Genomic DNA, 25035 nt, shown 5'->3' with positions numbered 1-25035 from the left:
AGTATTTCCCCCCGACTTGACTTTGTTTTTTGGTATTGGCATTCCCTGAAATACTTTCTGTGGCAATCAAACAAATTTTAGAAGACACAAACAAATAAATGGAAACATATAAATGGAAGCCTTTGAAATAGGCAAATGCAAATAAATGGAAGTCTTTTGAAATGTATGCCTACTTATGACTTTTCCCAAATCACCTTTTAAAAACTAATTCTCCATCATGCTCTTGAAGTCTATAAAACTCCTGTGATTTTATTCACTAGGCAGGTTGAAGAGGTGAGAGAGTTTATATATTTTTGGTATGTATTTCATTAAATTACTTGTAACCGCAAACATTAAACCAAATCAATTATTCTCTTTATGTTTCAATATATTTATTTTGTCCCACTAACTTATTTTATATTTACATAAACAAATCTAACCTACAGCTTATTTTTTATATTGATATTTGCATTTTTTAAAAATCCTGAACCTATTTGAGTTTCTTTCACTGGGGAATTTGACAAAGGCAAAAGAGAAAATGTGTCTGCATTTATTCTCCCATAACAGATCCTCCCTTATATGGAGCTTAAACTTAGTTGTAAGGAAGGACAGCTGCAGGTGTTTGGTTATAGATGCTTGAGTAATGAATCCTACGGTGTTTCATATCTTTGAGATATGAAGCAAAATTAGAATAGAAATCCATGTAATGACAAAAAAAATATTTTACTGAAGTGAAGGAAAAAAGAACAGAGTGGCTTTGTAAAAAGTTATTCCCCTTCTATGTGGAAGGAAAAGGAATTCTGTCCGTCCGTACAAAATCCTTTAGAACATTTTGTTCTCAGGCTGATATAATCATTTCGTTTTGAAGGAAAAAGAATAGTCTTAAACCAATTCCAAATACTTATAGCTCCTAATTAATGACTCCAAATATCTTTCAATCAATCAAGCTAACATGATTATATATCATTTTCTTCCCCAGACATAGGTTGAAGTTTGAGTTATGTGAAGACATGAAAGGAACCATGGTGTCAGAACTGCAATTATATTTGCAAGGTCATTCAGACTTTACAGGGGCCTATAGCCAATGATGACTTGAAAAAGTGCTTCTAATTTAAAGAAATCCAGTGGGAAATGGGGCTGATATTTCCAGGACACTACTTTGAATTTTGTTTCCCATTTCCATTGCCACTCCTTGCTTTATTTCTCAACATTATCATATTGCAGGTATAGTATAAAAAGTAATGCTACACATTTCCTTAAAATTAAACAAGATTCTCGAAGAAGAATGGATAGAAAGTTATTATGAGTGAATAGCATTACCTTGATTATCTATGATTGTAAAACTTGAGTTATTTTCTACCACAGATACATTAAAGTAAAAGTGGTGATCTTCTATGGATTCATCTCTATCTACTGCACTGATGGTCTGAATCACCTAGAAAAAAATAGGGATAAGTTTCTTTATATTATTATTCAAAAAAATGATCATTATCATTATTATATTCTTATTATTATTTTAAATTATTATTAGCTTTTACTAAAATTGCTTTACCAAAATCTTTATGGATATTGCAGAGGATATCTCAAACTGGTGGAGAATACGAAAATATTTTTTCAGGTTAAAAATATGTTTACTTGCTCCTTTCAAAAGAACATTTTAATATTACATAATAAATAAACTCTTGTTAACAGATGAGAAGATTTCCATAAGCTAAGTTCGTTAGAAAACATCCTCCCATCCTTCCTGCCTGGATTTCTCCCTTCCTTCCTTTTTTCCTTCTCCCTTTCTTATCTGAATACCAACCATTATGATTTGCTGAAGTTATATATTTCCTGCTTATATTGACAGCATAACTGTGGTAAGCTTATTGTCTTACTAGAGTATTTGCTAAAGTAATGAGTTTTTAAATTGATTTGAGGAAGTAATGCATTTAAAGCTTAGGGGCAATGTACATGATTTCCTTGACCCACAAAGATTATAGGAAAAGTGTTCCACGTCAAATAAATCCCTCTATCTCAGATCATAAAAAAGTGAAATAATGCAACTATGAACAAATCACAATTAGTTCTTTGCTTTCAAGACATGAAAGTGTCAGTCAAGTAGTTAATTATTGTCAAAAAAGAGATGTGCTGTCAAGATCAAATAATGAGATTGTGATTAATTCTGGAAATTAAAGTAAATTGACTATAGAAGTTATTGTTTTGAATTTTCTAGAATTAAAGTGCTTTTACCAATGTGTCAAACAAAAATATCCTTAGTTACAAGATGACAGACCCATAATTTATAATGTTACACTTCAAAGGGTATCTCCCCACATGCATGAAGAACCTTGTGAAACTAATGCAATTTGTACATTATTTCTCTACATTGATTTATCTTTTCCCTCATAACACATTCCTAATTAAATCATAATCATGTAGTGTTAATTAAATAATCTAATAAAAGAAAACATTTTTATTCAATCCATGCCTACAATAATAAATGTGCATCGTATGAGGATAATGATTTTATTTTGGGTTATTATAAGATTCTGTATAGCCAGGGCGAAGGGCAAGGGCTTGGAAGTCTGATACTCTGAATTCTGTCTTTACCACTTAATTTTCTAAGCTTAAAAACTGGAGATACCTTTTTTTTTTTTAACTTTTTAATTTTTTTGGCCGCATCACACGGCTTGCATGTGGGATCTTAGTTCCCTAACCAGGGATCGAACCCGTGCCCCCTGCACTGGAAGCACGGATTCTTAACCAGTGGACCGCCAGACGATTCACTTTGCTGTACACCTGAAACTAACACAACATTGTAAATCAACTATACTCCAATAACATTTTTTTTAAAAAAATGGAGATACTAATACTTAACTTTTAGGATTCATTTTTAGGATTCAATGTCTTAGCTTGTCAAAGTGCTTGTCATATAAGCAGTACACATTTTTATGTGTTTTCTTCGGGAAAACATTGTCTTGTTGGGATTTGCATAGGATGGTGTCCTGAATACTGTGAGTAATCTCGTTATATATATATTTGCTCAATTAAGATTGATAGCAAATTGTAAAAAAAATCACATTTATCTTGTTGGCATATGCAGCCTTGATTTTTAGACAAGAAATAATTTATCTTACTACCTGACTTTCTGTTTTAGACACATGCCTCTGACTAAATGTTGAAAATGTTTTCCTTTCCTGTATGAAGACTCAAGAACACTAGAGAGATTTTGACTTTGTATATATTTTTAAATACTTTTAAAACCAAACTACCCTATACATATGTATAGGTAAATGTAATATGTACAGGTTTCTCTGGCCCTTTTCAATGAACATACCTCCACTTATAAATTGCTTTGTAAACTGGGTTTCCATATGTTTTATTGGGTTCCACCACTTTACAAAACTAGGAACCCACAGACATAATAGAATCAGTCACATAGCGGGTATCATTAATTCTATTGAACCAACCTTGAACACGTATATTTTTCTTGAAAATGCAAATCTCTAAAAAGGGGTCAACATTAATATACCCTCAAATCTTGAGTGAGGATATTGATTTTTCATTTTAATATAACAATGGAAAGTTTTTCATTTTAATTTTAAAATAAAATTCTAAGAAAAATCCCTATTTGTTGCATTGGTTAGATTTCTAAACTATATACTTATATCTACTTACCTGGAGCCTATCTCTGGCCTTATACATTTATGAGAGAAGCAAAGAAATCAAAATGCAAAGCTCATACAAAGAACAGCTGTGTTATGACAAATTCTGAAACTGTAGCTTTTTCATTTCTCTTTGCTCTCTGGGCAGAATTTTGTCCAATTTCCCTCTGACACAATACATGTGATTTCCTGTCTATACTACTTTGAAGTCTACAATGGGAATATACTTTGTAAGCATAGAGAACCTAACAATAACCACCTTTCACTGAGAACTTACCTATTGGTCGGGGTTTGTTTTATATATTACCATAGCTGATCTTTGCAACAATCTTGTGGAATAAACCTTATCATTGTCTCAACTTTATATTTTCTTATATTAAGCTTCAAGTCAGTTATATATCTTAGGTAGGGAAAATTGCTGGGTCAGAATTTGAATGTAAGCTGATGCAACAGCTGGTGTGAAATATGAGTAATATATGTGCCCCCCAGAGCCTTTTTTCAACTTCATTTGGATATAATTGACAAATAAAATTGTAAGATATTTAAAGATAATCAAGGAAGATATATAATCATTTTCCTTCTATTAATTACCTTTCATTATGGCTTTTTTTTTTAAAGAAGCACCCATGGACCAGCTTACTAAAATGTCATTCCCAGATTAAACAGCCTGATTTTAAAAATCAGTCCAATACTCATTTCTCCACAAACTATAGGTATGGCCTTTGTTAAACATGCAATTTTTTGAAAGCTAGTCAATAAGCAAGTGTTATATACTGTGATTTGGAGCAAACAACTCAATTGAGTCTGTTTCCTTACCTCTAATGGCAGATATCAGTGAAACCTACTTCCAAGGTTAGTTGAGGAACACATTTTTGAATTATTATGAACTATAAATTGAATTATAAACTATAAATCAATACACAGGTACTGAGCATCAATTGATGTAAATTATTAATTCCTTGAAATGTGCTTAATAAATAATTTCTCTCAATGCAAGCTATATTAAACAAAAAGTAGGAGTTGCAGTAAATGAATATGTGGAAGGATTTTTAAAAATCTTATTGAAATTGCTTGCTTATCTAGTTACTCTAGTTATTTGTTCCTTATATCAAGCTATAAATGCAAATTCTTTCTCCTGTCAAGAAATTGTTGTCAACAAATATGAACAAGACTGTCACTTCTTATAGTACTTCCAAATCAGATTCCAAATCAGATCTGTTTGACAAAATAAATCTATAGAATTCAAAAAGGTTGTTGAACACCTGTTCAAAAGGTCAAAGTGCTAATTAATAAAATAATAGAGCCACAAGAAAATTGATGCTGTAGTCTGTTTTTTCTCTTTGTTTAGAATGTTTTTAGGGGAAAAATGTTGAGATGCTCACGATATTCTAATATTTTGGTCCTAGACAGAGGCAGAGCTACTCTGTTTTAAAAAAATAAGTTTTCACAAAATTTTATTAGATGTATTTAAAAGGCATAGATACTGCAATGTTTTGCCATTAACTTGTAGAAATTTAGGAGATGGAATCAACTGAACTTAATGACTGATTGGATATAAAGAATAAAAGCCTAGAAAGAATTAACGATAATATCCATTTGTCTTTCTTGCACGACTTGGTGAATTGTAGTAATTTTGCTGGGGACACTGTAAAAAAAAGGCGGGCTTGGGAACAAATCTGGTGTAACCATAGGACACTTGAGTAGGCATTTTCTCTAATTAGTTGGACATAGAGCTTAAAATACAAGAGAAAGTACTGGCATAAAGATCTAGAAGTCACTTGAATATGAACTGTATTTACGACATATTTGTGGAGGATAGCAGGAAGAGTGAGTCTGAAAAAAATGAAAAGTACAGGACACGAGAGAGGAAGGAAGATGAGGAGAAACCAGGGAGCACACTGTGGGATCACAGAAATTTAGGCAAAAGAATACTTTTACATGGGGACAATGTAAATGTCTTTACATTAGACAGTGTATTGGTATGAAAGAATCTAAAAATCACTGCTATTACACTTTACTTCTGGAAAAGAGATTTGGTATAAGTCAAGATAATGGGAATCATTAATTTGAAAAATAACTATTTACGCCAAACAGAAAAGACAAATTGCCCTAATGTCAGCTCATTTATTATATTCATATTTTGCAAACCAATGAAAAATTTTCTCCTTCCTCTCCTCCCCATCCTGGCCATTTACACATTAAGAACAGAAATAAAACTTCTGTTTACCCACATAGGTCATTAAGGAAATGTCTGATTTTCTCCAGAATACAGTGCAGCTATTCTGGTATTTTGATTTTCTATAATGAATATTATTATCTACCCAAAGCAGATAGATATAGGAGACCTTTTCACTTGTCATTTTGTCCAGCTGTTTGAGCCTGTGGGAAATGGGATGGGAGTGATTTTCATAGTATGAGAAAACATATAAAATATTTCCCTTTTGATTTTTAATTCATTACATGTGAAAATCACAATATTCTGTATATATTGTGTCAAATAAACATTAAAATTAATTTCATCAGTTTCTTTTTGACATACTAAAATCTTTAATTGTGATAAGAGCACTTAACATGAGATCGACCCTCTTAACACATTTTTAAGTATCGTTAACTATAGAGACAATGTCTCACGCAGATTTCTAGAGCTTATTCACCCAGCTTAACGGAAACCTTATGCCTGTTGGATAGCAACCTCTCCTCTTTTTAAAATATTTTTAAATGTGGATTTAAGAAAATTTAAAATTCTATCATATTTATCTGTCAGTATTTTACTCGATAATCTTATCTTCTCAAATAAATTTTCTTCTTTTCAGTAACTCTGTTTTGTATGTATTTTATATATTATTGTGTGGACCTAAGCTTCAGAACACTATGCATTGATAGTGTGGAAAGCAGGAATTCCTTTCTCATTACTGTTTTAAATTATGCTACCATGTGTGTTTCAGTATTAAGTGAGATTTTGACTATTGATTTGAGTACGTTATTTCATTCTTACTATTTATGTGTGCATTTTGACTCATTTTATTTGTAATCCAAAATTTAAGTTTTTGTCAAAGGACTTCTTAGCATCAAATGAAAAGTTTACACATATTTTTACACTATGTGTATATTATATCACTATATCTAAGGAAAATATTAATAGGTTTTAAAATATTGTTTTGTTATTCTCCTAAAAATACTGAATATGTTTTCTCTTATGGATTGGGCTTTTGGTGACATATTTAAGAACTCTTTGCCTAGCCATAAAAGAGAATTTTTTCTCCTCTGCCTCTAAAAGTTTTGTTGCTTTAGGTTGACATTTAAATATATGATACATTTTGAAATAATCTTTGTATAAGGTGTGAGGTTAAGGTGGAGTTTTCCATTTCCTCCCTATGAATACCCATTTGCAACAGCAAAATTTGCTGAAAAGACTTGAGAATTTAAATGTATTTGTGTATCTTCTCCCCAATACTGCTCATATCATCCAGATTTTCAAATTATTAGAACACACAAATATCATATTATAAAATAGGGATTTAATTTTTACTCCTGTTTATCTAATTATCCTTTCTTTTTCTTGATTTGCATACTCAAAGGTATCATTTCATTGTCTTTCAAACAATAGTTTTGAAATAAAATAATTTGGTAAACAAATAAACAAATATTAACTTACAGAAAGAAAAATGACAAATGCAATTTATCGAATTATTGTTCCAGAGATTTTAAAAAACTTAATCTGTTTCAAACCAATCAAAATAAATCAAGAATCTGACCACAAAAACTCCAATAAAGAAAAAACCAGGGCTTCCCTGGTGGCACAGTGGTTAAGAATCCGCCTGCAGGGGACACAGGTTTGAGCCCTGGTCCGGGAAGATCCCACATGCCGTGGAGCAACTAAGCCCGTGCACCACAACTACTGAGCCTGCGAGGCACAACTACTGAGCCCATGTGCCACAACTACTGAAGCCTGCACGCCTAGAGCCCATGCTCCGCAGCAAGAGAAGCCACCACAATGAGAAGCCCGCTCAAGGAAGAGTAGCCCTCGCTTGCCGCAGCTAGAGAAAGCCTGCACACAGCAACGAAGACCCAACGCAGCCAAAAAGAAACAAATAAATTTATTAAAAAGAAAAAAAAAAACAACATCAATAATATGTTTATATTGGTTTTTGTAACTTTCAATTTTTATTTTATAAGTAATGGTTTCTTTTTTTTTTATAGTTCTTTTTTAAAATTAATTAATTAATTAATTAATTTATTTTGGCTGTGTTGGGTCTTCGTTTCTGTGCAAGGGCTTTCTCTAGTTGTGGCAAGCGGGGGCCACTCTTCATCGCGGGGCGCGGGCCTCTCACTATCGCGGCCTCTCTTGTTGCGGAGCACAGGCTCCAGACGCGCAGGCTCAGTAGTTGTGGCTCACGGGCCTAGTTGCTCCGCGGCATGTGGGATCTTCCCAAACCAGGGCTCGAACCCGTGTCCCCTGCATTGGCAGGCAGACTCTCAACCACTGCGCCACCAGGGAAGCCCAGTAATGGTTTCTTTTAAGCATTGAATGAGAGACATTAACCTGCTTCCACCCTCATCTGCAAACACAGTGACAGTGTTGTTTCTATGCACTATCCAGTGCACACAGACGACTCATAGCTCATCAGAATCTCTTTAGAAGGTATGGGCCCCATGTTAAGAACTTGTAATGTATGACACTACTCTTAACTGTTTGTTGCTGTTAGTATTTACAAAATTACTTTGAATAAAGTTCAATTTTACCAATTTTCTCATTTAATAGTATTTTTAAAGTATTTTATCTTTACTAAACCCTTTTGTAGAGCAAAACTTGTATCATTCTTTTTCATATGAGGAGACTGGTATTCAGCATGGTTACATTATCGTTTAATTCAGTTAGTGTGGATGAGTTTAGTCAAGTTCTCTTGCTATTACGCCAGGCAATCTTTCTATTATTGCTGCTTAACTGTCGTTTTTGATGTTTCATTCCCACAGGAGGGGAAACATATTTGAATTACATAACTGATTTTTAGACAATAAAAAATACCAATCAGCCCATACCATGCCCCAAATTAACACTAGAAAACAAACGTTCATTGCAATCCTCTCTAAAGGACCACTTTGTCTCTCAAAAACATGAAACAAAACAAGATAGAACAAATAAAAAACAAAGGACAACAGGTAGAGAATAAAGGGAAGAAAAATTTTTTTGCTATCCTTTCCATTTTTTCTCAAATGCTAAGAGAAGCAAATCCATCAAATTTACACAAATACACACAGTTATCATTGGAAAGCTGTGTACATGTATTGCTTAAGACTAAATTAAAAGTGTAGTAGACAATGCCACTCAAAAGAAAAAAAAAAAAACTAGAGAAGCCTGAGTTAATAAATACTTTTTTTTTGTTTTTTTGACTCTGTGGTCACTTTGATGCCAAGAATGATAATTAGCTGGAAAGAAAATGGCTTGTTGTTTAGTTTTCTGATGTTCTAGCACAGTTAAGCAATCTTCAGTATCTCAAAATAAATTCATCATTAACAAATTACCAATGTTTGTAAAACAATCAAATCCCGATTTGAAATAATCAAGAAAATATTGTATATATAATAGAACATGGTTTTAAGATATAGATATATTTGTTGAAATTTGTTTGGAAAATTTTTAATAATTTTAAAATGCGATACTTTTGCCCTTCCTACTTATTCATAGATCTGCACTGTAAAAAATGAACCAGCAAAGCTCATGGAAAATCTCATGAATTCTTATACACATAGTCACATTATAAGCTTTAAAAAACAAGTTTCACAATTCAAAGCATTTTCCCCTAATTGTTTTTGAACCCAAGTTTTAAAAATTTGATAATCTTGATGTCAAAATAAAGGTAAGGGAAAATGTTGCTTTTGTAGGGTGACACTGATTGTTCTGGAATCTAATTGTTTCAAATTGTGCTACTTCAAGACTCATTAGTCTGGTTGTTCTAATAATCTAGGAGCTAATTAGAAAGACTGCTTTTCTTTTATTGGTTTTAAGCTGATTTATTAGGTAATTGGTATTCCAAAACATCTTTCATTTTGTTTGTTTTTCCTAAATTAAGTAAAATTATCTATATGATTAAATTATATTTTATACTCATTTTTATATACTCACTTGGTATTTCTATAGTCATAAGTAATTTACAAACATGTTTTCTATAAATCAATTTATTAAAAATGTTCACTTCCTATGAATATTAGTAGTAGATTCTATTATAAAAGACTATACAGTAGAATGTGGTTTTGATAAAAATAGATTAATTTATAGTAATACATATTATAGAAAATGATTTGGATAAACTTCAATAGGACCACTATATTCTAGGGAAAACATTCACATTGACAATCATTAACATGTCATCTGTAATGGATACAAAGTACCTGGATATTTATTTATTGACAAATTTATTCATAGTATTTCCAAAAGACAGTTACTACATCAGTATCAAGGAACCAGCTTTTAATAAGATGATTTCTTATCAATCAGCATGCCCTCTTATATGTTAATAACAGAAGCACTTTTTTTTTCAGTTTTTGCAAATAATTATTTTCCCTCTATCTTTTGCCTTTATTTTTAATTAAAATTTATTGATATACCAAAAATGTATAGGATTTGTGAATATATTTACTTGTAATGGAAAACATTTACTAAATTTGACACTGTTTTCAACCATTTTATTTTTTAAATAGAATTTGCTTCTTCATCCTTTGTCTTTTAAGTTTCTGAGAGTGTGTGATATGTAAAATTGATTTTTTATCTTTTGGGTATCATCACCTTATAATAGTTTTCATATTAATTCTATTACATTTAAGAATAGAGAGTCTTGTAACTAGTCCTAGGATTCAAGTCTCTATTAGACATTTAGATGAAGTATTTTGGTCAAAAAGCCCACATTATTTGCCATAGCTGTATACGTATATATGTACACACATTTATGGCAGAACTATCCCAACTAGTGCTGAAATATAAGTGGGATTATCTTTTGCAATTTGAAAAAAAAATTTTTACCTCTAAATATTTATAAATGTTCTAATTAAAGAGGACCTCTGAAAATTATCATACCTATCTTTCTCTAAAATATATTAATTGTACATAACTGAAGAAAAAAAAGAAACTTGCAAAGAAATAACAAAATGAGATGGAGTTTTTCTTACAGTGGTCTTCAATATTATTAAAAATAAGAGAGAGAGAGAAGAAAGCTAAGATAGTAGGGTAAGAGAAAGAGAGAGCAGGGTTTTCCTTGATTTACATGGATAGATATCCCAATTTTATTTACTGATATTGCATCTACATTTTCTATAATTCTCCACTAAAAATATCACAGAATCTTGGAAAAATAACGGATTTGAGATCTTGAACAGGAAATATAAAATGAGCCTATGTATCAGTCTGGTTCCAATTGAGAGAGACAATAATTAAAATGAAGGAAGTTTAATATAAAGAGTTATTAAGCTATAATAGGGGAGTAACTATAAAGATGTAATGAGAACTCCAAAGGGTACTCTGAGGCTCAGTGAAATCATCTAAGGACAGACAAATGTGGAAGGGAGACAAGCTTCAGTTGTCCTTGGAGGAGGTGTGGTTGCAGCATCTTGCACGCAGGGCAAAGGAATTCACTGGGCTAGAACCAGTCCACATTCTCCAGGCAAACATGGATAATCCTCCAGGGTACAAGTGGGCTGGTGGTTGGAAATGCAGAGGGAGTTGGGAGACCACTGCAGGTGCAAGGCCTGGAGCACACAGTGACGACACTGGCAGGGATGTAAGACCTCCTCTGGCCTGGGCTGGAGTCCTACAGTCACCAAGGGAGTGTACATTTAGGACTTTGGGAACTGTGCTTGTGGCTAGGCAAAGCAATACATATATTTCCACACATCCAGTTAGCTGGTCAACCATGCAGCATGAGAAAGGGAAAAGCAAAAATGCTACACACATAGAACCAGGAAGAGGAGCCCTTTCCTCCTGCAATGTGCATTCAGTGCCCTTTATTGACAAGACTCAAGCTTGCACTCTCGATAAAAGATGCTCTAATGGGCCAATCCATTATCATAGTTTCACAGTGCCAGTTCTTTTTAAGCAGGTAGTGAAGGATGAATGTGCAGCTAGGAAGCAATAAATTGGTAAGTGGCAGAGCCTAGAACATATTGCTGTACCAAAAACGATGAAAGCAATCAAAGACTAATAGGTTGTGTCTAAAGTACACAGAAATGGATACAAATTCTGAAGATCTATTTTTCTTAACATCGCCCATTTATAAATCTGTGATGTAGATTGCTTACATTCTTTTCTTTTGTTTTTACTTGAGTGTATGTATGTGTACCCACGCAAGCGCACATATATTTATTTTTTAAACTAGCATGGCTCTAGGTTTTTTGAACATCAAAGAGGACTTCTCTTTGTGTGTGTGGTGTGGGGAAGGAGAATGTGTGGGAGAAAAAAGTGAACTTCACTTTGGGATTCTTAGTATAAACAAATTCACACCAAGTCTATTGTCCTTGGCACAAAGTCTCCCCTCAGATTTTACTATTAAGAAGTTTTATGTTTCTTACTCCAATATTTTCTAAATTACATATTCTCTATATTTTATTCTTCATTCTTTTAGCAATTAACTTTGGGAAACCTCAGGCTGAGAGGTGTATCGCAAAAGGTTCCTCTTTCTCATTACATTCCCTTTCTCATCTGCAATCGAAAGGTGAGATTCTTTCCTCTCTGCTTTCACCACCCAAATTTCCTGTTTGCCATCTGGGGAAGTATATGCTGTTTCTTCATCTTCTCTTGGCTTAAGCCAGAATTTACACTATGTGACATGTATAGTTCTCATTTTGTGTTTTGATGGTGTAGCCACTTCCTTATTTTATTGATCATTTATTCTTTATTTTTAATAAAAAAAAAATTTCCTCTGAAAAATTTTAAACAGAATGCTCTTAACAATATTTCACTTATCAGCACCATTTGGTTTTGTTGTCAAGATTATGATAAACAAGTAACTTTTACTACCCTTTGTAATATTTTTATGAAACTTATTTATATAGATATAAAACTTAAAATAATTATGGTTTCTACATGAAAACCATTCAGTTACAAAAGATATGCTTTATTATCTTTTAAAGCAAATATTTTTTGAGAGCTTAATCCATTAAGTTTTAACGTTCACACATTACTATCAAACTTTTAGGAATGAGTAAGAAATTAACAGCACTTCTGAAAATTTGTATTGGTACTCTGGGAGGTATGTATTAATATTTGGTGCTTTGTTTTAATTGTACTTGAAGGAAGCCTACCCAGTAAATTTCAGACCAGAAATCTGAGTCTAAGTTAGTCTGATTCCACATGTAACATCTGAGGAAACATGGGAGAAACCGTGACAATCCAGGAGTCATGATAGCCCTAATGCCCATATTATTTTTTTCTTTTTCCATGTTATTAAAATAAGGTCATTGCCATGTGCTAGAAAGAAAGTACGTACGGTAACGTTGCATATGTTGGCAGAACTCAAATTGTCCGTCCATTGAACTGATTTCAATTCATAAATCATAGTGTATGCAGCAGTGCCACTGGGAATTTTTGGAATCCATTTGAATTTGAGTGGAAGAAGATTATAGGTAGCCATGCTATGTACCATTCTTTCAGGTACATATAGACCTGGGGAAAACTCCTAGGTTTGATAGTGACATCTATGAGCCCTCTAAGAACTATTTGATGATTTCTGGCCTTCCTCCTTAAAGGAAACTGATTGTAATATAGGGCTGATCAATGTGACTTATTCTGAATTTGAGCAGTACACATTCCGGGAAGGAGATGAGGATCAGTTGTATTGACCTTATTTTAATTTTTGTCCTTAAAATTATAAATGTAATTACTTATGAGTACAGAAAGAGAAAAACCTTTTTCCTATTTTTCTTTGGATTGAGCAAGTAATCTAAGGATAGCTAGTCTTTATGATTAGCAGGGCATAGTTAAAATTAGCATCATACTTGGAGATAGATACAAATGATAATTCCTGCTTAATCACTTATAAGCTATATGACGTTGAAAAAGTTACCTAAACTTTTTGAAGCATAATATACACATCTGTAAAATTATAAAAATATAGAATTTCATAGATTTTCAATGTTGGTTTACATTTAAACTCTTAGCAAGTCACAAGAGAACTCTATGCCACTGCATCCAATGGCCATTTTTCTTCCACAGCAGAGTTTAACTCTCAGTATAGTTTTAGAGTTCATTGCACCAAAAATTAGTATTTGAGTTACTTTTTGAGCAGTTATACTTATTTCTAAACATTGGTATTTCATTTTTTTTAATTCTTAGAAGTGTCCAAATAATAAAGAAGTATCAATTTATCTTTAAATAAATAAATTAACCCTATCTTCAATTACTGAATGGTCACACTGGATACTTTTATAAATCTAGGATACATTATAAGAACTTAGTGATATAATTCTTTTTATGCCTATTTCATCATCCTACAAATTTCATCATTACTCATAAAGTTTTCTCAATGTGCTTTTTAAAACTTATATAAAACTTGTATGATGAATGGTCTAGAAGGTTGATGCAGCAATAAAATAAATTTTCCCATTGCATCATTCTCTTCTTTTTAAATGTATTGCTCAAAGTATTGCATCATCTTTCAAAAAAGATATAAAAGCAATGATACACTACCTTTTTAGTCTGATATTGTTTTTCATCAAAAACAGTAGAAAATTCAAATTTAAAATTTTACATCCATAATGACAAAGAAAATAAAATGGACAGAGGAAGATATTTCACAGTTCTTAGGTGAATTAGAAGATGAATACCAAAAGCAGAAACCAGCACTATAGACTCAAGAAGATGGTGAAATTGATCATGTAAGCAAAGCTTTAGACTGTGAGTCCTCAGATGAAGATAGAACACATGAATATTCTCAAAATCAAGAATCAATGAGCGAACAATATGATTCTAAGGATAAAAAGAAAATATAGTAATCATCCTTTTAGTCATTCAATAGGAAGGACTTCCTTACAGAATATTTTTTAATGAGAATCTGGGCTGTTCTGTTTTGCTAAAAATAAATGTGACAATGTTTTTTCATCTATTATAAAATGTTGGCAGCAAAATCTATTTGGTTTATCCTGAAAATTGGTGAAGACAGAATGTATCCAAATGTAACTGGAAGGAAAAGGATGCAGTAGAATATTTCTTTTTAAGTAGATTGATTATGCTATTTGCTTTTTATAAATCTAAAGATTAAATGCTCTGCAATCATGGAACAAAGAAGATAGCTATTCTCCAACAAAAATATGAGCTGTAAAAGATTTTTTAAAACTTCTCAAAGTATTATATATTGACAAATATGTATTTGCCATGTTTGCATTTTATTAACATTTGATCAGGAGGGCCATAACATTCCCCTCAGCTTGACTCAGTTTCAGACAAATTTCTTCCTGACTAGAGACTTCTGATGTACATTTTCTTAGAACAATTACACTAGAAAATTTCTAATCACAGATTCTTTCTCTGTCCCTTTGGAATAGAGATAAATCTTCTCCTAGCCTTTTCCCATTTTATAATGCCGGATGGTCTTTCTCAAGGACCTGGAAACCATTCCTCTGAAATGTAATCATCAAGAAAGACAGGGCCCCTATCTCCCAGTCACTATGGGAGATCGGGAGCCTAACTTCTACAAGAGTCAATCAGCAAACGTAGATGGTCTAATCTCATTGACCAACCTCTCCGCTGATGTGCCCTCCAGGACGTTTTCACTAGCTCACACCAGTGCTTAAAAACTCTCCTGCTTTTGGTTTCAATGGATTTAAGTTCTCTCTCCCCTATTGCAATAGTCTTGACCTTTTGTAATAATCTTGAATAACATCTTCCTTGGCATCCTTAACAAGCGTCCGGTGCAATTTTGGTTTGCCACATTTTAATAAAGTTGTTTTGCACTGTCTCTTTATATAGCTGTGAATTGTTTATAAAATACATTTTTTTTAAAGTAAATGATCAAATGGTGAACTGTGAGAGCTGTTTTTTCCCCTGAAATAGTGGGAATGGAGGCTATTGACACTTCTTCCTTCAAAAACTATCACCTCTATGCATGTCCACGTCAAAAATCTTTTTGTTTCCTTTTTACCTCACTGGTCACACCTACTTAGTATCTTTCTCAGGCTTCTCTTCCTTTACCAAATCCTTAAATATTGCTGTTCCCAAAGGCTCTGCCCTGTGTTTCATATTCTCATATGCCCTATGTTTCATATTCTCACTTTATAGGGCATTCTCATATGCCCTATATTTCATATTCTCACTTTATATTTTCTTCCTGGGTGACATCATATACTTTCTTACCTACAAATATTCTAGTAAGTCCCAAATTGTTGAATTCGAATGGACCTTTTCTTTTCTGCTTTTACCTGACCTGTAAGCAGTAAATTAAAAAGGTAATAACTCCCTCCTCCTTGGAGCACTTTCTTTATTTGGTTTCTAGGGTCCCACACTCTCCTGGTTTGCTCCTTGCAACTCCCAATACTTACTATGGAGTATCTGGGTCTCAGTCTTTAGATTTAGTCTTTTCTCTGTCTACTCTCTCTCCTCAAGGGATCTTATCACTCTCAAGGTTTTAAATATCACATATCGGCTAATAAATTCAAATGTATATCTACAGAGAATTGTAGAGAAAAATACCCTATCATTGTTTCGAGAAACATAGTCTTCATGCTCTGTTCATTTATTCAACTAATTATTATTATCAAGAATATCAAAATAAACTTGCTCATTTATCACAAATATAATCTAGAAAACATGTAAAACTAGAGACAACTTGTTTGACAAATGTATAAGATCTATTCAAACTAGGTATAGATAGGGAGCAAAATATGATGGTAAAATGCATGGATTCTGATGCCAGCACTTGGGATAAAATATCTCTGTTTTTTCTTAGGAAGTAACTTCTCTGGGCCTCAGTTTCTTCACCTGGAAAATGAGGCATGTAATATATTTTCCTCATATATTTCTTGAGAATTAAATGGGTTAATGCTATAGTGTTTGCTAGAATCATGTGTGGGACATTGTAAACATTATTTATTTGTTTAAAATTGGTTAGATTACTTATGGTAAATTTGAGTTCAGTTTTGCAATATAGTTAAAATTTAAACAGAATTAGATAAAGACATTTCAGAAAGGAGAGTTGGTATGAACAAAACTACAAAGTAGAAAGTGTTATCTATGTTTTAAAAAACAAGCAGTTCAGAGTATGAACAAGATTTTTTTTTTTTCAAATCAAGGTAGATAAAATTGTGACCAAATCAAAGACAGTGTTAAATATGAGTCCAGGGAGTTTTGCACTTTTATGTGCTGGTTTTGGAAAAACCATTGAAGTTTTTTTTAACATTGAAGTCAGAAAACTGTGCTGTAGGAAATTTCATCTGCTCTGCCCTCTGCTATTATTTCCTCTGTACTTAATGTCCAAAGACTCTTATGATCATGCTTTCACTGTCAGTGAGCAGTGAGTAGAAAAAACAAACACTCATTTCTCAAAAAAGGTGATTATTCCGCTATATTATAAATGTACTGACTTCTGAGTTCTTGCTTAAGAGTTAGGGTCTGTGAAAAGAATGAAAGGTCCACTGAGTCAGTAAAGACATGAATGGATTCTAATGCAATAGTGAAGGGAGCTAGCTCCTACTAGGAATGTATATCTCCATCTTGCCACACGACACAAAAGTTGCAAAAGGTTATTATAAACATTTTAAATTATGATTGTTATTATAAACAACAATTGAGGAGTTAGGATAAAAGGTCCAGTGTAGTCATTGGACATAGGTAGCATTATTCTAGAAGCACTTATCACCATGGGCTAGAGCTCTGGGCTAAGTCTTTTATTGTGTAAATCATGTTGCATTTCCAAATCTTCTGCCCGACTCAGCCTGGTCAAGACCACTGAACATGCAATTTTGTTGGGTAAGTGGACTTACCACCCAGAACATTTACAGAAAGAAATGTATAGTGTATGAAGTAAATTAAGCCTATTTTTTTTAAGTTTGAGTCTACATTGTCCCATCAATGGGGTACTCTGAATACATTCATATTTACATAAAGTATGTAAAACAACATACCACACTAGTTTTATACTTTAAATTTGACATATATAACTATAAAATATAGTACTACTTATAATAATTGTAAAAATATAATTTACCTGATATATGTAAATATGTATAGTTTAGAAAATTGTAAGATAAATTGATTATTCCCCAAATTATGTGACTTTTAAGGAAACTGATTTACTACATTTAAAGTATCATTTATTAGATTTACATTAACTATTTAAGTGATTTTTTTAAAAGTTGCCTATTTGTTGATGTGTCCAGGTAACCAGGTATGTTTGAAATGCTTGAGAAACTTAGATATATCAAATTTTTAGGCATAGATCTATTTGTAACACCAAGTTTAAAGAGATGTTTAAGCCCAGTGTTTATAGAAGCGATGGGTCCCAGTTCACTTGCATTCTGTTTTTGAATCTTTCTATCCTATATTGTATGTTCACAAGTTTCTAAATCAGTTTGCTTTTGGATCTAGAGGACAGTGTGCTGCATTGTGGAGAGTCTCTGACAGTTTTATGTTCACCTTTCACTTTATCAAAAACCCTGGGTACAAATCCATTTAAAATAGATATTTTAAGTTTAAATTCATTTGTATATTTCTAATCATTTTTTATCATTTTCAAAAATATTTAGGAAATACTTATAGGCAAGATTTGAGAATTCTTTCCAGAATAAAATGTATTCTAGCATAAACTTAGCTGAATAAATTTCACAAGACATTTTAAGACCCATTGATGATTTCCAATATTTTACAGCTGAATAATTCATAACAATTAAGGTATATTTATTTCTTAAGATATGCCTAAATTTTTACCATATTAGGAAATTGAAAATAAAGTATAATGTTGCCTACTACTGTTTATTGGTAAAAAATTATAATTTTCACTTTTGTAAAATCCAAATTGTCTCCAACTAGCTTTATTGATAAATTCAAGCCTACTTAGAATAATTGCTTTTATAGTATATATACTTATTTGGTATTTTGAAAACTAGTTTATAAGTTTTTAAAATGTTTTATGACATTTAATAGGATACTTAAAAAAATGTAAAGTTATTGTGTACCGGAACTGAGACACTCAAAGAAGAATCTAATTTAAACTCTACATTTTACAAATGAAAAAAGGTAAGCTCCACGTGAGAAAATGTGTGAAAAAAATTGTGAAGTAATGATAATTTATTTCAAAATGAGTATGCTCTCATAAGTCTTTACATACTTAGTAACTCAATTTGAAATTGAGTTTCATTTGTGTTGATGTCTGATATATTTTATATATCATTTTATCTTTATCTTCATGATGAATGGAAAAATAAAAATTAATTAAAATTATTTATTCTATGGACTCACAAAAAATTTTTCTTTATTGAACTGACAAAGTACAAAGGATTTACTCTTGAATCCTGAGTGTTAGCAGATTTTTCAAACATTTGAGGAATTTGGAAGTAGAAAATGTGAAGTTTACATATTTTTTTAAAAGAAAGAGGGCTTCCCTGGTGGCGCAGTGGTTGAGAATCTGCCTGCCAATGCAGGGGACACGGGTTCGAGCCCTGGTCTGGGACGATCCCACATGCCGCGGAGCAGCTGGGCCCGTGAGCCACAATTACTGAGCCTGCGCGTCTGGAGCCTGTGCTCCGTCCGCAACAAGAGAGGCCGCAATAGTGAGAGGCCCGCGCACCGCGATGAAGAGTAGCCCCCGCTTGCCACAACTAGAGAAAGCCCTCACACAGAAGCGAAGACCCAACACAGCCATAAATAAATAAATATATAAAAATAAAAATAAAATGTTTAAAATAAAATAAAATAAAGAAATTTAAATTATACAGAATTTACAGCATTAAAGCATGGAATTAATATAGCTAAATAACGCTTGTTTTTATCATTTTAAAGTGGGAGGAATACATAGCAAAAGTTATTCTATATAATACAAGGCAATGTTTCGACATCGGCAATTTATTATGGATTCTTACCTGACCAGAGACTGCATTTTCACAAACGTAAGTCTCATAGTATTCGGAGAACTCAGGAGCATGATCATTGATATTGAGAACTTGCACATACACAGGGACTGCAGAAATCTGTTCTATACTGTCTGCAAATTGAATAAACAGAATGAAAATAAAGAATGCTAATGCTGTCTTTAGGGGAAAAATGGTCATGAAAATTGCATTAGAGGCTACGTGGTACATTTTTATTTTACTTGAATAAAAGCTGAGGACAGGATAGCTATATAATTCATCTATTTATCAACAATACAGCCTAGAAAAAATGTTCTCAACACACTCAGCTCAACCAATATTAATCCAGTGCCTTGTATCTGCCATGGATTGTAGGAGCTGATAAGGAAAAGTAGTAAAAGTAAAGGAGATAGTCAAGTACATGAACACTTTTGTTTTTAAATCCAGGAACTATTGAACATATTTGTATTATCCCTGGCCTCTACTAACTGAATGCCAGTAGCACCCTCCACTCTAGTTGTGATGATCTAAATTGTCTTCAGACATGGTCAAATGTACTAGAAGGCAAAAATGCCTGCAGTTGAGATGTGTTGCTCTATCATAACTTTCACAAAGGCGCTCGCTCACCAGAAATGAGGAGAATGATGATTTAGTCCATGTGTTAAATATGACACACAGAGCCAGTGATGGTGGAAGGGTGAAAAATAGTGGGATGTTAGCCTCTTTTAGAACCTAATCTGGCAATGGATGGTAAAGGCTAAACTACACCTATCTTTGACCCAGTTATTAGTTTGGGAAACCCATGCTACAGTCCAAGGCACCAATATATAAGAGTATGTGATCCAATTTATTTATTCCAGAATTGTTTGCATCCCAACCAAACAACTGGAAATAACCCAAAAGGGATTGGGGAAATAAATTACCACCAAACTATGAAATTGTGCATGCTTATTAAAAATGAATGCATCAATGTAACACATGTAGTAATATCATGAGTTTTAAAAATGTATTTTAATCTTGGTTCTCAATTTGACAAAAATGCTTACCACTGTTTGTCTCAGTTGGTTTTCTGTAAAATGGAAATGATACTAGTAACTAGCTTACAGAGCTGTTATAAAGATTAAATGAATTAATACATATGAGACATTTAGAAGATCACTTAACATATAAATAAGCAATAAACATTAAATACTATTATTTTATTTATCTACTAACCAGAAGTGATATACATGATGTTTTGTGAAGTGCTAAAAAACAATTTGCAGCATAAGGTATTGTATATTTGTATATCATTATTTTAAATCTTTCTTGTTTATTTTAAAAAGCCGTGGGAAGGTACATACATTGAAGAGTGGGGAGAGGGAGTTTCTTTTGTTTGTCTCAGTGTTTTTATTTATAATCTTACATGCTCTTTTTTCTAAAATCACAAAGCATTATATTTGCAATTGTAATTTGTAAGGGCAAATACAAATTTTTTAAAAAAAGAGGCTTAACTCTCCCTGTTGAAAACTAGGGAAAAGTCTTTCCTTCCTTCCTCTTCTTAGAGCATTTACTTTAGAAAAGCCTGTAAACTATTTTTCTATCTCTTTTAAATGTATGTAAACCTTTTAAAATTGAGATAAACCTCTTGCCAACTTTACAACCCAGGCCTGTCTTTCTCCAGTCCTGGGAGCCAGTTCCTTGAAATAAAACCACCAACGAAGATAGCACTTTTTTATCCCAGTTTCTGTGGGAGGGTAGGAGCCTAACTTCAGCAAAGGCCTTGACCCTAAGATGTAAAACTACCTCTTGTCATAAACGTATAAAAGTTTAGGTTTCAGTTAGCAAACAAACACAGATGGTCACTCCAACTACCTAGTGATTTTAGGATAAACTGTGTGGCACAGGGTGATGTGAAGTTCTCCTACTTTAAGGCCAGTAATGGTTTATCTTGAGAACACGTCTGCAGTGGGTTATATCTGCTCGGCTATGTAAAAGGCTGAGATTTCTTTCTGATTTGACAATTTCTTATCAATTTACTGTGATGCACATCAAATTCTGGTTTAATGATTTTTAATTATAAAACTGTTTCTCTCTATTTCACCTCGTGAAGAGGTTTTCCAGGTTGGGATAAAATTTTTGGTTGTAATTGTTTTTAACTAATAAATAACAGTGGCAATTATGATAGAAATTGCAGCTTTCAATTAATTAAAATTAAAATTTGCAAGTTTTATGGCATACAAAAGAAACCCATGGCCTTTAGAAAATACATAAACCGTTAAGAATTATCATTTTGAGACTCTTCTCTAGTGTGTTACATTCAGGATAAAATTGATTAAGAAACATTAAATATGAAAAGATATTTCTAGATATTTCAAGATGAAATTATTCAAAACTTAAGTCTAACATTTTTTATGGTTTAAATATATATCACTATAGAACAACATTCTGCTTAAGTAGTAAAATGGAAAAAGTATATCAGTTACAAATAAATTTAAGGAAAATTAGTAAAAAATTCATTTAAAAATTTTATCTGTTTTTCTGAAAAATCTATTTAAAATTAAGTTCAAATTAAACCTTTGGCATGACTATAAAAAGCATACACATATCTTCAGAGCTTCATTTTAAAGTAGTTAGTCATTTTATTCACTTTGTTGGCATGCTGATAAATAGCTTGGTGCTTAATGTGGGCTGCTTTCCAGGAAAAAGACTAAGCACAGTGAACTTCATTTGCTGGGAAAACATATGTGAAAATGGAACATCTCTTTCCTGTAATCAGCATAATTGTTATGTCACAAGCTTCCAGGTAGTTAACACATGCAGCAAGTACTTTTTGTAACAATTTTATGTGAAGCCTTGCTTTCCACTGTTTAGGTGGTTTGTTTATATTACTATGTCTTAAGTGACTTAAATGGTCAATTAGTTTTGATATCAATATTATGGTAATGAGAAATTGGCACTTACAATTATTTTCTCCAAAATTGTTCTAAAATGAGTTTAATAATGTGGATTAAAAATGAATCAAGAGACAGAGGAAAAAATACATGAAAATTGGTTACTCAGTGTTACATAAGTTTTTTCTAAGCAGTTTCCCTTAAAATGAAACAAACATTTTCAAAAATATATCTTCAAAGATGAGTTAAATGATAATTAACTTTGTGGGTTTTTGAGAATATTTATCTGATTATATTTTATTTTGGAATTTTATTCCCCATCCTGTAACTTTTCAACTTAATGATAAAAATAACAATGGGAATATCAAATCTCTCTTTATCTAAAAGAATTTTTTTATTTTGAGGAAACTGATTTTACAGCACCAGAAGCATATCAGCATGAATTGTGTAATTGCTATACTCGATAACATTTCTAATCACTTATTTCTAGAACAGTTTTTAACTTCTCAGTAATAAATTCCATGTAATATAAATATATTCAGTTTATATTCATTTTGCCTTTCACAGGCATTTTTTCCTTAGCCATATTTTTAATCTTCTTTTATTTATAATTTTGTTTTAATACAATATTTGTGTCTAACAATACAAATAACACATTTTAAAGACTCTGCTTTTTAATAACTTAAATTGTAGTACTTCTAATTTAACAGAAGTTTATGATATAGTCTTACAAAAAATTCCCCTTATATATAAAATAAGATTCCAGTGGCTAATTGTTTACATAAATTCATTAAAACATGCTCTTTTAATAGTTGAAGGCTACTTTACGTAGAAACACATTTTTCAAAGATGTCCAGTCTTCCTTTGAACTGATTTGAATTCTTTTCTCAGCAGTCTTGTAAGTAATGATATAAATAATTTGTTCTCAGAAATATCCAATGAATAAAAGTTTCTTGCTTTTAGACAAACATCTTTGTGTTTTCTGACACCAAAGGCCTTGGCGTTTCTTCTGTGCAGCAGGCATTTACTCCCCTGCAACATTTGCTCCCCATCATTTATCGTTTAGTTAAACAGAAAATTCAAAACCCAGACCCAGTCCTTCTGCAGTTTCCAAAGAGCTATTCAATGTATGACAAAAAATATGCAAGAGATGCTTTCTACTCCACCGTCTCATCAGCCTACTGTTCAATAAGGTGAGGAGTGAGATATATGTTCAAAGACTTTCAAAGAACAAGCCAAGAAAGTAAACATGATTAATAAAATTCTATGCAAAATCAGTTTTGAAAGGATGCAATCTAAAACATTGAAAACTCACAAATTGAATCCTTTACTGTATTATATTTAAACCATTGACTAAGTAATAGGGAGGATTTTGATAATCCTTTCCATTGTGTTCTATCTATTCTTTTGAGCCTGAATGGATATGGTTGACCTAATTCTGACTGAGAATTCTGAAGACACACTCTAAGTGGTAAACTGGGATGATTTTATCTATGTTTTGCAACCTGAAAATGGAATCATCTGCCTATCTGTGAAAAAAAAACTGGTCACTACTGATTATTAAAGATGTGACTATCAGCACTGCTGACACAATGAGTTTAATTTGAACACATTTTGCTGGGCAACATTTTATATGCCCAGTTTGAAAAAACTTACAAAATTTATATTCAATTTTTAAAAATTGATTTAAAAATGCATTCATGAAAAATATGGTAAGAACATATAATTATATAATTAAAAGTTCTTAGAATTTCAACTTTTTTTTGTTTATTTCTTGTGTTTTTCTGAATTTTCCATGATTTATTTCTTGCATTAAACATTATTTATTGCCATAATAAAAATGAAGATATTTAGTGGTAAGTATATAAATAAGCTGTAGTAGGAATGCACAGACATTTTGAATTTAAAATGATAAATTAAATACACATGTATGAACTGACATATAAAATACCATTTAATTCTAATTTCAGCAACACTTTAGCTTTTGTCTCTATGTTTAGAGATTACTGAATGGTTTAAAAAATATGGGGAACCAATATATGGTTCCCAAATGAGTACTTACATTTTTCTGTGGCTGTAACACTTAGGTTATACCAAGCACTAATCTCTCGATCAAGAGGGTTAGTTGTGAAGACTGTACCATTGTCATCAATACTGAACACTTTGCTTCTGGTAATAGAATACCTGCACACACACAAATAATTCCTTAATTTTATTATTTTCCCCATATAATACTCTTTAAAGAGTGTATAACACTCTTTTTAAGCAATAAGATATTATCAGATCCACACTCTACACAGCTAATACAATGCTGAACAATTTTCAGAAAGGTAAATTCTACATTTAAGATTCAGCTCAATGGAGACAGAAAAAAAAAAAAAAACACACCAAAAACCTAAAACAGTTCTAGATTTCAATTGACACGTGTGAAATCTAGACACATGTCACTCATTCTCATTCCGAGAAGAGAATTTTCATAAGTGAATGACTTG

General features: G+C 32.1%; 1 protein-coding gene across 5 annotated transcripts in view; it reads right to left on the bottom strand.

Moving 5' to 3' along the window:
- Positions 1-25035, bottom strand: part of CDH19 (cadherin 19) — a 97866-nt gene that overhangs the window by 5173 nt on the left and 67658 nt on the right. For 4 of the 5 annotated variants that reach the window (XM_082355194.1, XM_082355192.1, XM_082355195.1 and 1 more), the window contains 3 exons: positions 24606-24727; positions 19683-19804; positions 1300-1414 (listed from right to left, as the gene is read on the bottom strand). In XM_082355194.1, the coding sequence (XP_082211320.1) occupies positions 1300-1414; positions 19683-19804; positions 24606-24727 (359 nt within the window). Of the gene's footprint in view, positions 1-1299; positions 1415-8135; positions 11429-19682; positions 19805-24605; positions 24728-25035 lie in introns of those variants that run through there. The other variant, XM_082355196.1, reaches the window with a different exon arrangement.

The sequence above is a fragment of the Balaenoptera borealis genome, assembly GCF_965194805.1.
Source record: "Balaenoptera borealis genome assembly, chromosome: 14".
Taxonomy (NCBI): Eukaryota; Metazoa; Chordata; class Mammalia; order Artiodactyla; family Balaenopteridae; genus Balaenoptera; species Balaenoptera borealis.
The sequence above is the reverse complement of the archived record's forward strand: the minus strand, read 5'-3'. Positions and strand labels throughout refer to the sequence as shown.